The sequence below is a fragment of the Panthera leo genome, chromosome A1 (assembly GCF_018350215.1).
Source record: "Panthera leo isolate Ple1 chromosome A1, P.leo_Ple1_pat1.1, whole genome shotgun sequence".
Classification (NCBI taxonomy): Eukaryota; Metazoa; Chordata; class Mammalia; order Carnivora; family Felidae; genus Panthera; species Panthera leo.
The window spans coordinates 108,732,876-108,748,419 of NC_056679.1; the positions used below are offsets into that span (position 1 = coordinate 108,732,876).

The 15,544-nt window shown below is 39.8% G+C and overlaps 1 protein-coding gene across 2 annotated transcripts in view; it reads right to left on the reverse strand.

Moving 5' to 3' along the window:
- Positions 1–4,866, reverse strand: part of FNIP1 (folliculin interacting protein 1) — a 154,679-nt gene extending 149,813 nt beyond the window's left edge. For both annotated transcript variants that reach the window (XM_042934488.1, XM_042934481.1), the window contains exon 1: positions 4,687–4,866. In XM_042934488.1, the coding sequence (XP_042790422.1) occupies positions 4,687–4,778 (92 nt within the window). In that variant the 5' untranslated portion in view covers positions 4,779–4,866. The remainder of the gene's footprint in view (positions 1–4,686) is intronic.
- Between the last annotated feature and the right edge of the window lie 10,678 nt (positions 4,867–15,544).

A 15,544-nucleotide genomic window follows, 5' to 3' on the forward strand; every position in this document is an offset into this window, starting at 1 on the left:
GGAAGTACACGAAAAACATCTATGGGATATTTTTATTAAAAAAAAAAAAAAAAAAAAAAACTGGACCTGAATCTAATAAAGTATCTAACTACCCGTTCTCAGGAAATAGATAAGCAGCTAAAGCAGTGGTCCTCAATCTTGAGCATGAGAATAACCTGTAAGGAACTGGTTAAAACATACATTGCTGGGAAGCACTGAATTAAAGAAACCCATAAGAAAGCAAACAAAGAATGTGGGAAATTTTAAAGGAAAAATAACCCAGTTTCAGCAACAAATCCTATTTTAAAAGGGTGAGAGGGATGTTATAGAATCAAAATTACTTAAGCAACGTAACTGCAAATATAATATACAGACCCTTTTAAGATTCTAATCCAGGGGCACCTGGGTGGCTCAGTCGGTTAAGCGTCCGACTTCGGCTCAGGTCATGATCTCACGGTCCGTGAGTTCGAGCCCCGCGTCAGGCTCTGTGCTGACTGCTCAGAGCCTGGAGCCTGTTTCAGATTCTGTGTCTCCCTCTCTCTCTGACCCTCCCCCGTTCATGCTCTGTCTCTCTCTGTCTCAAAAATAAATAAACGTTAAAAAAATTAAAAAAAAAAAAAAAAAGATTCTAATCCAAACAAAGCCACTGTAAAAAGACATACTGAAACAACTAAGAAAATATTAATATAGCCTAAGAATAGATAATATTAAGAAATATCTACAATAATAGAATAATGGCTATGTTTTTAAAAATGACCTTAAGTTAATTTAAAAACAAGGTCAAGGCTAGAAACTTTGCAAAGGCCACACAATATACGGCCACTTTAAGGAGTTTGGGCCCAAACAGAATGGTTTTACACATAAACATGGAATCATCATAGCACAACAACTTCTGGTTTCTGAATGTCATGTGCTAATAAGCACTGCATTAAGTACTTAACCATGACTTATCTCTTTGAATCCTTAAAATAACTCTGTAATGCAGATATTAAATTCTATAACACTTTGCATGCTGATCATAATCAGAATTAGCATTTGTAAAGGATGAAGCGTTGAGAATAGTCTGGAGAAAGGCAAGAGGAACAGAAAAAAGAACAATTAAGAGATTGTTACAACAGGGTAAGAATTTCTGATACAGACAGGAAGAGCAAAAGTTCACATATTAAGAATAAAACAAAAATACAGAATTTTTTAACTAAACATTAATTATGTCCTACAGACATTTAGCTCTGAAACAAACTTCTTCTCCAAATTAGACTTCTTCCCAGAAATTTTATTTTTAAATTAAAGCAATCATTTCATATGCACTATAGTTATTGGACTTACACTTAATTCTTCCATTGCAAAGTGGTGTGATGGAGAAAACATAAAACTATTCATTTTCCTAAAAGAAACTTCTTCCCCAAATTCTCCAAACTATGAAACAAGTTATTGTTTTAATTCTACAAATTACTGAAATAATATCCCTGTGATATTTTTCACACTCATCTCCAGCTCAAGAAGCTTAGATAAGCACACAATATTTTAAGGCTCCTAAAGCTTCACATCACAAGTTTCTCCTATCCTAGAGCCCTACTGTGACTTATTACCACTGTGCCTTGTATATTGTTAACTCTAGAAACTGACTCTTAGACGCTGAACTATGGTTAGTTGCCAATGGCTAACAGTGTCCAAGTCAGATTTAACAACTTAAGCTGACTAAAACAAAACAAAACCAAAAAAGGATTCTAGAAAGGAAAGCATGATATACTGGAATGAAATTTTAATCTACTCTAAAACCTGAGTTACATCATTTGTTATTAGGGAAATGCAAATCAAAACCACAATAAGATTCCACTACATCCACTAAAATGGCTATAATCAGAAAGACTCAAAAATGGTCAACACGGTAAATATTGTTGGTGTATTTTACAATACAAAAAAAAAAAAAAACTTTGAAAGACCAGCAATATCAGCTTTTGGAGAGGATAGAGAAACTGTAACCTTCACACACTGCCGGTGGGAAAATAAAATGGTACAATTACTTCAGAAAAGTTTAGCAATTTTTAAAAAAAATTTCTTTCCTTTTTGAAGGTCACTTATTTATTTCAAGAGAGAGAGAGTGCATAGGCACAAGTGGGGGAGTGGCAGAGAGAGAAAGGACAGAGAATCTCCCAAGCAGGCTCCACGCTGTTGGGACAGAGATGGATGCAGGGCTGGATCTCATGACCCTGAGACCATGACCTGAGCCAAGATGGAGAGTTGGATGACCAACTAACCAAGCGACCCAGGCACCCCAAGTTTTTAAAAAGTTAAGCGTATACCTAGCATGTGACCCAGCAATCCCACTCCTAGGTAACCATCCAAGAGATATGAAAACATATGTCTGCATAAAGATTTGTACACAAATGTTCATAGCAGCATTGTTCATCACAACCCAAATCTGGAAACAACCCAAATGTTTGCCAGTTGGTAGTGAATGGATAAACATATTTTGGTACATCCATACAATGGAATACTACTCAGCAACAAAATAGAAAGAACTACTGATAAGTGCAACTTAGATGAATCTCAAAATCATCACTCTGATTTAAAACAAGCCAGACAGAAAAGGCTATAAACAATATGATCACATTTATAGGAAATTTTAGAAAAGTCAAACCTTTTGTCATTAGAGCAGATAAGGGACTGCCTTGAGTGACAATAGTTTAAGAATGGACTGCAAAGAGGCTTAAGGGAACTTTCTGAGGATGGAAGTATTCTAAAACTTCACTGGGGTAGTGAGTACAAAACTGTGTACATATAAAAAAATTCACAGAACTGTGCTCTTAGAGTGGCTCAATTTCATTGCATGTAAATTATAGCCCAGTGAAGTTGTTTAAAAAAAAATACCTGGGCTAACTAGATCTACAAGTTACTAGCTGTGTGAATGTTAACTAGTTTTCATTTTCTCACATTTACACTTGTACACATTTTATTTTTAAAAGCAATCATTTCTAAATTGTACTGCACTTATTGGGCTTACACATAATTCTTACTTCCACTGGAAAAAGGATCACATAGTTATCTATATTGCTACTTGTTCTATCTCACAAGGTTGTTGTGAAATATCACATGAGATAACTAATGAGAAAGTGCTTTGGCAACTCTAAAATACTATTACACAACTATATAGTAGGCTTTACATTTTTTAAAAATAGACACGAAAATTTTTTTTCACGAGTGAGTGACTTGAGACCTTTGGAAACCTGAGTACCCCAAAGTCAATCTTTGCCCAGAAATGGAAAGCCTAATCAAGTGTCACCTTTATAATATTCTCAACCTGCTTTCTACTGACTCCTGATTTACTGGATGTCTCAATGGAGTATTAACTAGACTACACTTTCACCTTTCAAAAGAAAATCAGGAAAGAAAAGTTTCTTAAAAGTTATTACATGAGCATGGCAAGGCATTTATTTCCAAGTGCAAAAGACCCAAACCTAGAAAAACATCTTTTACTAAATAAACACCTTTCCAAAATGTCTATACTGAGATTTTTCTTCCTCTAAAAGTCAGTGAATTTCTTTCCATTTAATACTACAATTCCACATGTATTACTCAATGTTTAATAATGTGACCTGCATTACAAAGAGAGTGAATAATTTTAAGAATATCAAAACCTTGTACCAGTGTGGTACAGTCATTTCAAACTTTTGCCTGTTGCAAAATTTAACAGACTCTCATTTTTTCCTACTACTACTGAACAACTGGGCTCTCTGCTGTCCTACCAGGTTTGAGTGATACGTGACATTTAGCCCAGTTATATTTACAAGTTTCCACACCGCAGCAAGCATGAAGGCTATGTGAAAGACATAACCTCTTCTTCAAATGAGGTTTGGAGACTAAATTTTACCTTGAATTCACGTTTCTATTACATTAAATCTTACAATTCTACGAAGTTTTTTCTGCCAGCAACAGGTAGTGCAACCAAAAATGAACAAAGCCTGTAATACCACAAAAGATTTTGCTATCGTTTTCAATTTTTAGACTTATTTTTGGTAAATTCTAACGGGATGATTCGATGGTCAATTCTAAGACCGTGCTTCATCTGGATCAGTCCAGTCAGTAGTAACCATAACCTCTTAGGTTTCATCTTTCTCCTTCGATAACACTAAGATCGCTCGTTCCGGCAACTGCACACCTCCAGTATTCGTTTCCAAGAAACCTGAAAGAATGGCACCTTGCCTACTTGCTCCTCTAGTCTTCTACCCTCAGAAGGTTGCCCAAAACGTGCAGCTCTCTCCACAACAGCAAGCAAGGGGAATGGAACACCCAGAGGGCGACTTGGTCGCTAGGAGGAGGGGAGAACTTCTCGGCCCAGAGGACGGAGGCTGAGATCCAACCCAGCCCGCTCCCAACTCTACTCGCTTCCAGGAAGGAGTGTGGACCCTACGCTCAGGCCGCGGTGGTCGGTGGGGAAGGCACAGCCGCGCGTGGAAGTCGGGCAGGACATAAACAAACAGACCGGGAGGAAGGGGAAGGGGCCAGTAGGGGTGGTGGGGAGGCAGGACCTCGCTCTAGCCCTCTAGCACAAGTCCCCAGCTGCCCAGCCCCACCTCACTGAGGCCCAGGTCCAAGTACCCGCGCAGCAATGCCTCGCGGACACGAACACCGAAGGCCCCTGCACATCTGGAGCCCCAAGCCCACAAGGCCATCGACTCCGCGCCCCCCCGCCCCGCAGCGCCCTACCTGAACGCGCAATCTGGGTCCCGAGCGTCCCGACCGGGCGCGCCCAGCCCGCTCCTCTTGCTGAAGAGCTTCTGGAACAGCGTAGGGGCCATGCTGACCACGGCCAGATCAGGGTTGTTCCTTAGGGCGATTGCTAGGCCCCCGCTCCTAGAGCCGCCCCGCCACCCCCATGAGCGCCTCAGTCATATGACAGAAATTAGTCACTTCAAACGGCCACGGCGCGCGGGGCGGGGCGCGAGGCAAGACCGGCGTCCATTGGCTGGCGGTGAGCCGCATCACGTGGCGGCGCGCAGAGCAGGGGGCAAGGCGGGGGCGTGGGGCGGAGCTGGCCCCCATAGGCTAACGAGTGGATTCCCTCACGTGGCAGCTCACGGGGCGGGGTGTGCGCGGAAAGGAGGGGAGGGGCGGGGAATAGAGGTGGTTGGGGAAGTGAAGGGGGAACGCGCTCGGGTCACGGTCCTTCTCCGTGACGTTGGCTGCTGCTATCTGAGGCTACGATGCCCGGGACTTTGCGATGCGGAAGGCTTCGGCTCCCTGCACCCACGACAAAGCGGGATGCTTAGAGCTCCACGGGCAATCGACCCTTCCCTGCCCTTCCCTCTTCAGCCTCCAAGGTTTTGTACCTCCATCCGGCGCCTGTCCGGGTTCGGTCGCCCCCTCAGCGGGGAAGGTGTTCGACCTAGGCTAGACTTTGAGTGCGGAGCCGCGGGCCTGCCCGCGCCAGGCCGCGAGGTGTGTGGGCTCAAAGCTTGACAGCGCGTGGCTGGTGGAGAATCCTGCCCAAGACACCCTCCACAGCCATGACCTCCAGCAGAGAAGACCTCGGCCAGGGGCTCTGGGCAGCCACCTTCAGGGTTTACCACAGGCTCCTTGAACCCTCGAACCCAGACACCGGGAATTAGCCTTTTGTGAGAGCTAATGATGGGAAACTCAAGATGTAAGGATTTAAGCTTTATCTTAACGTCTATTACGTAAGGGAGAGAGCAATTCTACAGTGGAATTGTACACAAATGGATTTGATGGGAGGAAAACCACTTCCCAAAGAAAAATACATGGCTTGAAAATGACCTTACAGTCTTATTAAACCCAGGACGCCAAAATTTATCAGGGTTCCAATCAAACTGGTCTAAATAAATTTTCAGTACCCGCATTAATTCCCCACTCCCCCTCCATAATAGAAATTTTTGTACCGTGGGACGAAATTCTCTGACAAATATGGATGTCAGTAAATGACCGGTATGTGGTTGGAAGGCTAGATTTTAAAAACCCTTTTGAAAATTTCATTTAATTAGGCAGAAAAATAAAATAGTCTTTTCCTTGAGTGGCTACCAACTCCCACTAATTTACAGCTAGAGTTTAAACTCTAAAACAAGTGGTCTTCTGTAGAAAAAAGAAAACAAGTAGGCAGACTGACAATTTCAGCGGTTACCATGAGTTTCACTGTTGCAAGATTTTTTTTTAAAGCACTATTTATAGATGATTAAGAAACTAATTTATTAATTCCACAAATGCTTAAGTGTCCTTGGTCTGGGTACTGGGGATCCAAAGTAAACAAAGAAGGCATATCTAACTTTCTTTATGAGGAGACAATAAATAAGGTAATTTTAGACTAGCTTCTGAATGAGAACTAAGTAATGAAACGAGGGAAGTGGGGAAGGTCTTTCTGAGAAGGTGACATACAACATTCTGGGGTTAAGATTCATTTACCAAGCCCCATAGTTTATTGGGCAATACAGGCTCAAAACAGCAGGACAGTACATGTATAAAGATAATCCTTGAGATTCTGGCACCAAAACAGAAAGATTTCTAATAAGGCAAAATGAACTATGTAAAGAGTTGACCTTTGAACAAGTGAGCAGGGGGCATGGGGCCCCAACCACTGCAACCTCAAAAATCCAAGTATAACTTTTGACTCTCCAAAAACTTAACTAATAGCCTAATGTTGACCAGAAGCCCTATCAATAACATAAACAGTTGATTAACACATATTTTTGTATTTTATATATATTATATACTGTATTCTTATGATAAAGTAAGTTAAAGAAAATATTAAAATCATAAGAGAAATACATTTATAGTACTAAACTGTAAAAATCTACAGATAAGATTCACACTTGTGTTGCTCAGAATTAACTGTATTTTTCTCCAAAAAAAAGAGAGAAAAGAAATGTGAATATGGAATACAATTTTTGTAAACAAAAAATGAAATCAATGCAATATTTAGAAGTGAGAATATGCACATCCTATAAGTCAATTAATCATTCATTTGGGGGTATATTATTTTGCTTTTATATTAGTAAGTTACACTAAATTAGTTAGAGTGGAAACAGACCCAAACCTGTGTATATAGAACCAATGACACAAAGGACTCATGGCTGGTCCATGACTGGCAGAGAGAAGAGTATTTCCTTGTCCTCTCAGAAGCAAGTTTCTAAATGCAATAACCTTGTGTGCTTTCATCTTGGGAAAAAGTTACTTCATGGATAATTATAGATATTAATAAGGGAAAGAACATGACTGCTTGCATAAGAGATACTTTGTTTTAGTATTCTCTAATCATGTAATAACTTCATTTCTGTAGTCTCATTTAGATTTATGCTTAAAAGGTACAGAAAAAACTAAATTAACTTGCTATCATTCATCACATTTCCTTTATGTTGCAGTGTAATATTCAAATTACATAATAAGAAAGCAATGAAATGACACAAGTTTGTTATGACACATAACTATACTTAATTATGCAGATTAAATTGAAAATAACTTCAAATTCAGTAACAGTGTATATTATCTTTTTTTTCTCTTTCACTTAACACTGCCTCTTCCCACAAAGAGGCTGAGGTGTCTTAAAGTAGGCTCTTTTACTTTAGATAATCAGCAAGGAGGAAATGTGAGAAATAAAGTAATTGTTTTCTATTCATTAATATTATATGAATGTGTAACTGTTAGATGTAAGGCCTACACTTTCACTCAGGGATAGGTGATTCAGCCACCCCAAAACCCCAATAGCCTATGGGTCTGTGTCCACCTGCTTCCAGTAACATAACAGACAGGGGCACTCTCTTCTGGTTACAGATATAGGAAAAGGTGGCAATAAAACTGGAATCTATCTCCTTTAATCACAATACTAATAAGCATGCCTCAATTATGCTAAATACTCATGAAACAAGTTCAGTTCTCACCAATAATGTCATAGAACAAGACATTCAGAATCAAGATGATCAAGTAAAACTGCCTGAGTAATACATAGAAGGACTCAGGGTACCTCAGTTTTAAAAACTCTTAAACCAACTGATGATTAACTGCTATATAATAAGGGAAAGGCAGGGGTGCCTGGGTGGCTTAGTTGGTAGAGTGTCTGACTCTTGATCTCAGCTCAGCTCAGGTCTTGATCGCAGAGTCATGAGTTCAAGCCCTGTGCTGGGATCCGTGCTAGATGTGAAGCCTACTTTAAAAAAAAAAAAAAGAAAAAAAAAATTTTTTTTAATTTTTTTTTTAACGTTTATTTATTTTTGAGACAGAGAGAGACAGAGCATGAACGGGGGAGGGTCAGAGAGAGAGAGGGAGACACAGAATCTGAAACAGGCTCCAGGTTCTGAGCTGTCAGCACAGAGCCCGACGTAGGGCTTGAACTCACGAACCGCGAGATTATGACCTGAGCCGAAGTCGGACGCTTAACCGACTGAGCCACCCGGGCGCCCCAAAAAAACGTTTTTAAGGGAATAGCAGTAGTTTGAGTCCAGAAAACAAAAACATTCATTTATTCAACAAATATTTCTTGAGGACCTCCAAGGTCTAGACTTGTAGGAACTGAGGACACAGTACTAACAAAAATACCTACTCTTGAGAACTTAGTTCTCAGTGGGAAGGGGCAAAATAAACAAGATGTTTGCAAGTTGTGCTAGGAGCTATGAACAATATAGTTGGTAGCAAGCATCTGGAGGAGGCCATACTTAGATAGAACGGTCAGGAAAGTCCTCTCCAAAGATGTGGGATTTAAAATGAAGTCTAAACAATGAAGAGGAACGAGCCATGGAAAGAACATTCTAGCAGAGAGAAGAAAGAGTACAAAGCCTCTGAGGCAGAAATGGGTTTGACTTGTTTGAAGAAGAAAAAAAGAGGTCAGAGAAGCTGAGTGCACTCTGGGAAGAAGAAGATGTTTGAGAGGTTACAAAGACAGATTAAATGTGATGGGAGCTATTGCAGGAGTTTAAAACTACAGATGGACAATAAATGGCTCTAGAAGATCACTCGATATTCTGAGAAGAAAGGATTATAGAAGAATAAAAATGAAAGCAGAAAAACTGTATAGGAGGCTACTGTGTATTTTCAGTGAAAGCAGATAATGGCTAACTGGAGTTATTTTGGAGATACAGCTAATAGGAATTCTGATATAAGTGAAGGAAAGAAAAACCAAGGATTAACCCCTAGGTTTTTCCCTTAAGCATCTAAATGGAAGTTATTTCCCAATAAAAAGACCAGGAAAAGCACAGACTTGAAGAAGAAAATCAAGCGTATTAAGTTTGGATATGTTGAGTTTTACTTGTCTATTAGACATCCATGTAGAGATTCTAAGTAAAATATATGGGGAGAAGACAGGATTAGAAAGATAAATGTGGAAGGCATTTAAAATAATGTAATGGATGAGTTTACCTAGGGAGAATGTGTATGTGTGGAAGAGAGTCCAGGACTAAGATTCAACAAAGACAACACTCAGAGGCCTTGAAGAGAAGGATCTAGCAGAGAAGAATAAGGAGAGAAGAAAAAGTTCCCAAAAGAAGGAAGGGATCAACTGTGTTGAATGTTGCTGAAAATTTAAGTGTCCATTAGATTCGTCAACATGGGCATCTTGGTAAGAGTAGTTTCAGTGGAATCGTGTGCAAGAGTGAGTTCAAAAAAATAAAGGGTAGAAAGGAAATGTTAAAGCAAGTATAGATACTCCCTCTGTTTTGCTGACATAGGGAGCAGAGAAAATGAGTGAGAGGAGATGGGAAGAGGGAAAACTGGTTTCTTTTTTTACGACAGAAGATAACAAAGAATTTTTTATGCTAACGGAAACAATCAAAAAGAGATGGTGTTGGGGCGCCTGGGTGGCGCAGTCGGTTAAGCGTCCGACTTCAGCCAGGTCACGATCTCACGGTCCGTGAGTTCGAGCCCCGCGTCAGGCTCTGGGCTGATGGCTCAGAGCCTGGAGCCTGTTTCCGATTCTGTGTCTCCCTCTCTCTCTGTCCCTCCCCCGTTCATGCTCTGTCTCTCTCTGTCCCACAAATAAATAAAAAAACGTTGAAAAAAAAAAAATTAAAAAAAAAAAAAAAAAAGAGATGGTGTATCAAGCACCTACTATGTTCTTGGTGCTAAGAGTACATAACAAACAAGACAGGTATATCCTTTGCCCTTAAGAAACCAACAAGTAGGGGCACCTGGGTGGCTCAGTCGGTTGAGCATCCGACTTCAGCTCAGGTCACGATCTCGCGGTCCATGAGTTCGAGCCCCGCATCAGGCTCTGGGCTGATGGCTGAAAGCCTGGAGCCTTCTGATTCTGTGTCTCCCTCTCTCTCTGCCCCTCCCCTGTTCATGCTCTGTCTCTCTCTGTCTCAAAAATAAATAAATGTTAAAAAAAAATTAAAAAAAAAAGAAACCAACAAGTAAACAAACAAGTTATTACATACTGTGATAAGTGCTTTTAAGGAATCAAACTTTTACTTTAATATAAAATAAATCAGTTTGAAATCCTGACCTTGAATTCTATTAGAATTCTATTCTATTCTATTAAAATTAAGGCCCTTTAAAATGAACAAATCAGGAGACTATAGATGCTGGAGAGGATGTGGAGAAACGGGAACCCTCTTGCACTGTTGATGGGAATGCAAATTGGTGCAGCCACTCTGGAAAACAGTGTGGAGGTTCCTCAGAAAATTAAAAATAGACCTACCCTATGACCCAGCAATAGCACTGCTAGGAATTTACCCAAGGGATACAGGAGTACTGATGCATAGGGGCACTTGTACCCCAAGGTTTATAGCAGCACTGTCAACAATAGCCAAATTATGGAAAGAGCCAAAATGTCCATCAACTGATGAATGGATAAAGAAATTGTGGTTTATATACACAATGGAGTACTACGTGGCAATGAGAAAGAATGAAAAATGGCCCTTTGTAGCAACATGGATGGAACTGGAGAGTGTGATGCTAAGTGAAATAAGCCATACAGAGAAAGACAGATACCATATGGTTTCAGTCTTATGTGGATCCTGAGAAACTTAACAGAAACCCATGGGGGAGGGGAAGGAAAAAAAAAAAAAAAAGAGGTTAGAGTGGAAGAGAGCCAAAGCATAAGAGACTCTTAAAAACTGAGAACAAACTGAGGGTTGATGGGGGGTGGGAGGGAGGGGAGGTTGGGTGATGGGTATCGAGGAGGGCACCTTTTGGGATGAGCACTGGGTGTTGTATGGAAACCAATTTGACAATAAACTTCATATATTGAAAAAAAAATAAATTAAAAAAGGAAATACTAAAAAAAAAAAAAAAATGAAGGCCCTTTATATAATGCCACACTTCTATGACATTTTTTCAACAAGTATATATTCTTTAATGTTTCATTTATTTTTGAGGAGAGAGACAGACAGAGTGTGACTGGGGGGAGGGGCAGAGAGAAAGGGACACACAGAATCCAAAGCAGGCTCCAGGTTCTGAGCTGTCAGCACAGAGCTCCACGTGGGGTTCAAACCCACGAACCATGAGATCATGACCTGTGCCGAAGTCGGATGCTTAACCGACTGAGCCACCCATGCTCCCGAACAAATATTTTTCAAATACAATAATATGTTTAATGTGTCTGGCAGCTATGCTAGAACCTGGAAACGCACTGATGAACAAGATGTGGTTCTTACACTTGAAGAGCTTACAGTCTAGGGGAAAAAAAAGAATTTGACAGGTAATTACAGTACACTGTGACAAATGCTATGATGTGGACAAGTACAGGATATTATGGGAATACAAAGACAGCCTTTCAGGGGAATTAAGGAGAGTTTTCTGAAGGAAGGAATGAATAGGGATTAAAAATTAAAATAGAAGCTAAAGAAGAGGATGTGGGTGGGGGAGTTGTGCTTCAGGCAGATGGAGCAGCACAGGCAGGCCTGCAGGCAAAAGAAAATATAAAAATTCAGTGGCATATAATATAATCTAGTGGTAACACTGAACTAGATTAAGAATATTATGTAAAATAAGTTCAAAAGATCATACTTTATTCGGAATACACTGAAGAGCTATTGGGGGATTTTCAGCAGAAAACATGATCAGATGAGCATTTCAGAAAACTCCTTCTTGATGCATTGTGGAAAATTAACTATAGGATAAAAGAATAAAGGTTGAGAATCTAGTGGTAAGGCTGTTACACTAAAGCAGCCAATGAAATACTGCCATGAATTCAGAGAATAGCCATAGGAATGGAGGGGAGTGGAAATACTAAGGAGTCTTTAGGATTCAGGACCAACAGGACTTCATGAATGACTGCCTGTGAGAAAACAAGAGAAAGGGGGGGATTATGGATGATAGCCAAATTCCTGGCTCATATAACTTGGGTGGATGAAGATATCTAGCACTGAAACAGAAAACAGAACTGCTTCAAGGGGGAAAGTAAGTTCAGGTTGGGGTATGTTGAATATCAGATACCATGAGAACCCATGCAGTAATGACAAGTAAGCATTTGGTTACACTGATCTACAACTCTAGGCAGTGAAGATGTTCTATATTACACATGATAGAAAAACCAAACTAAACTAGCTTAATTAAAAAAAAAAAAACTGATGAACTCTCATAATTTGACCTAAAGTAGATGGAAAGTTCAGGCACAGCTGCATCCAGGGACTGCCCCAATGATATCAAGAATCCAATCACTCTATCACAACTCTAATCTCTTTATGTGACCTCCATTCCCAGGCCTCCATGTGTGGACACAGGTGGCTTCAGCAGCGTTCCTTTCAGGTAAAATCCTTTCAGGTAAAAATCCAAGAGTAAAAAGGAAAAAGTCTATATCCCAGAATTTCCAGAAAAAAACCTCTGAACTTGATTCCAATAGAATCATTTTAGGCCATGGCCCCATTTCTAAACCAATCATTCTGCCAGAGTTGGGTGGGCTATGTTAATTTCCTTAAATCATTAAAGGCTCACCCCTGGAACTAAGAAGGGATCAATACAACCTAAACCATATGGCTTGGAAATTCAAAACCCAATTAGGATGGAGGTAGAGGGGAATTAAAATATAATAATGAACAAGTGTAATTCCTTCACTCAAGGACCTTATAGTCTAGGAAGAAAAAAACAGAATTTGACAATTAACTGTAAGTATTATTATAATTATTACAATTAACTTTATGATACTGGGCAAGTATAGGATGCTGTGGGTATACAAGGAAAGACAAGTAACCTCTTGGGGGACAGATGCAGAGACAATCACCACACATGTCTACTACCAATATCCATGGCAGTTACAGACAAAGATCAACTGCAAAAAGATAGTGACTGAAGTCAGAGATAGATGAAATCACCCAAGGAGACTGTGTAACATTAGAAGAAGCCCTACAATAGAACCCATGGAAGCACCAAAATTTAAAGACTGAACAGAGGAAAATGAACCTTCAGAAGAAAGAGAAGAGAAAGAGCTGGAGATTGGATAAAAGTCTGGAGAGTAATGTTTCAGAGAGGTCATTCCTTTCTGGAGGCTTTCAAGAAGAGAGCACTAGTCTGCATTATCAGTAGCTGGGAAAGAGAGGTTAGATATGATGAACACTGAAAAATACCCCTTAGATTATCATCAAGAAGATGGCTGGTAACCTTGAGGGGAGCAATGTCAGTGGAGAATGAGAGTTGAAGCCAGACTCTGTGTGTATTGGGGGCAGGTGGAGGAGGAGGATGTGCTGAGGAGTGAGGGATAGGTGTGAAAGTAGCACTCTTTAGGAAATTTGGGTGTAAGAGGGTGAAGAATGGGTATGTAGAAGAACATAAGGAGTCAAGGGAGGATTTAAAATGTAAAATGGGTCAACATTTTAAAATGCAGGTTAGAATCTGCAACAACATGGATGGAACTAGAGGGTATTATGCTAAGTGAAACTGGTCAGAGAAAGACAAATATATGACTTCACTCACATGTGGAATTTAAGATACAAAACAGATGGATATAGGGGAAGGAAAGCAAAAATAATAGAAAAACAGGAAGGGACAAGACATAAGAGACTCTTAAATACAGAGAACAAAGGGTTGCTGGAGGGTTTGTGGGTGGGTGGGGGATTGCTAAACGGGCAAGGGGTGTTGAGGAAGACATTTGTTGGGATGAGCACTGGGTGTTATATGTAGGGGATGAATCACTGGAATCTACTCCTGAAAGCATTATTGCACTATATGTTAACTAACTTGGATGTAAATTAAAAAATAAAAACAAATAATTTAAAAAAGTAAAAAGTAAAATAAAATGTAGGTCAGAAAGCAACATTAGAGTAGAAGATGTTGTAGATAACTTTTATCTGGAAAGTCTGGGCATTATATCCTTCATAGAAACACATATGCTATATATACAATATGAGAAAAGAGGCCATTAACAAGTGAACAAAGCATGATGAATTACACCTTGGAGAAGTGAAAAAACACTCCAGTTAAAAATTTCTAAATGAAAATGACATAACATCTGCCCTTTCATGCATTTTTAACTGTTTTCCTGGGGACTTATGACCTGAGATTTCTTTTTCATGAGGTATAATTAGAAAAATTTAAATGCTTGAAATTAATATTAGTTATACACTGAAGTAAGGGGTCCAGTCCCATTGTTAACTGTTTTTAGATCACAGACAACATTGAAAATGTGATGAAAACTATGGAGACCCTCTTTCCAGAAAAGAACTCTTTTTATAATGCTCTTCTAGGGAGGTTCACTGAAGGACCTCGAGACCTACCCACAGATATAAAGTGAAGAATACAACCTTCTTGTAGGATTTGCCAACAGTAATCTGCTTTGGACTTCTCATATCTTCTAGATAGCAATCTAAAGCTTATTCAACTTTCCTTTCTCTTAATAATACTTTAAGTCATACCTCCACCCCTAAGCCTTGAATGTCAATTGCAACTCCTTCCATCTCACTTTTCTCTATGCTCTAGCTGATAAAACAAAGTGGATTTAAATAGTCCTGCCTTCAGATCCAGGCTCTGGCACTTTCTAACTCACATCAGCCTGGTGTAAGTATTAACCTCTCTCTGAGCTAACTCTATTTTCCTTATCAGCAATACGAAGTAAGTACTTATTTCCTCCAGCCCCACTAGGCCCAGCCTAAGAATCAGGTGTCATTCTTTCTCCTAAGAACCTACCACCTGATTAGAAACTATCAAGTATAATTTGCCCTTTCCCTTCCCACTTGGATTATAAACTTGAGAGTTTCTTTTCCCCTCACTGCTTGTCACATTTCTGCTTTTAAAACCAAGTTGTTCTGTTAGTTGAATACTGATTTAAAATTCAAATCTAGGGGCACCTGGCTGGCTCAGTCGGTAAAGCATCTGACTTTGGCTCAGGTCATGATCTCACAGTTTGTGAATTCAAGCCCCAAGTCAGGCTCTGTGCTGCCAGCTTGCTCAGAGCCTGGAGACTGCTTCCGATTCTGTGTCTCCCCCTCTCTCTGCCCCTCCCGTGCTCATGCTCTGTCTCTCTCTCTGTCTCTCAATAATAAATAAAAACGTTAAAAAATTTTAAAACCATTCAGATCTAAACTTGGTTTTAGCCACCATCTTCAATGATGTTTTCTACATTTCCTAGTAACTTTCCCGTATTTCACCTCCAGATGGAAACGTGAAATAGAAATTAAAAATAGTTTTGTTAGTT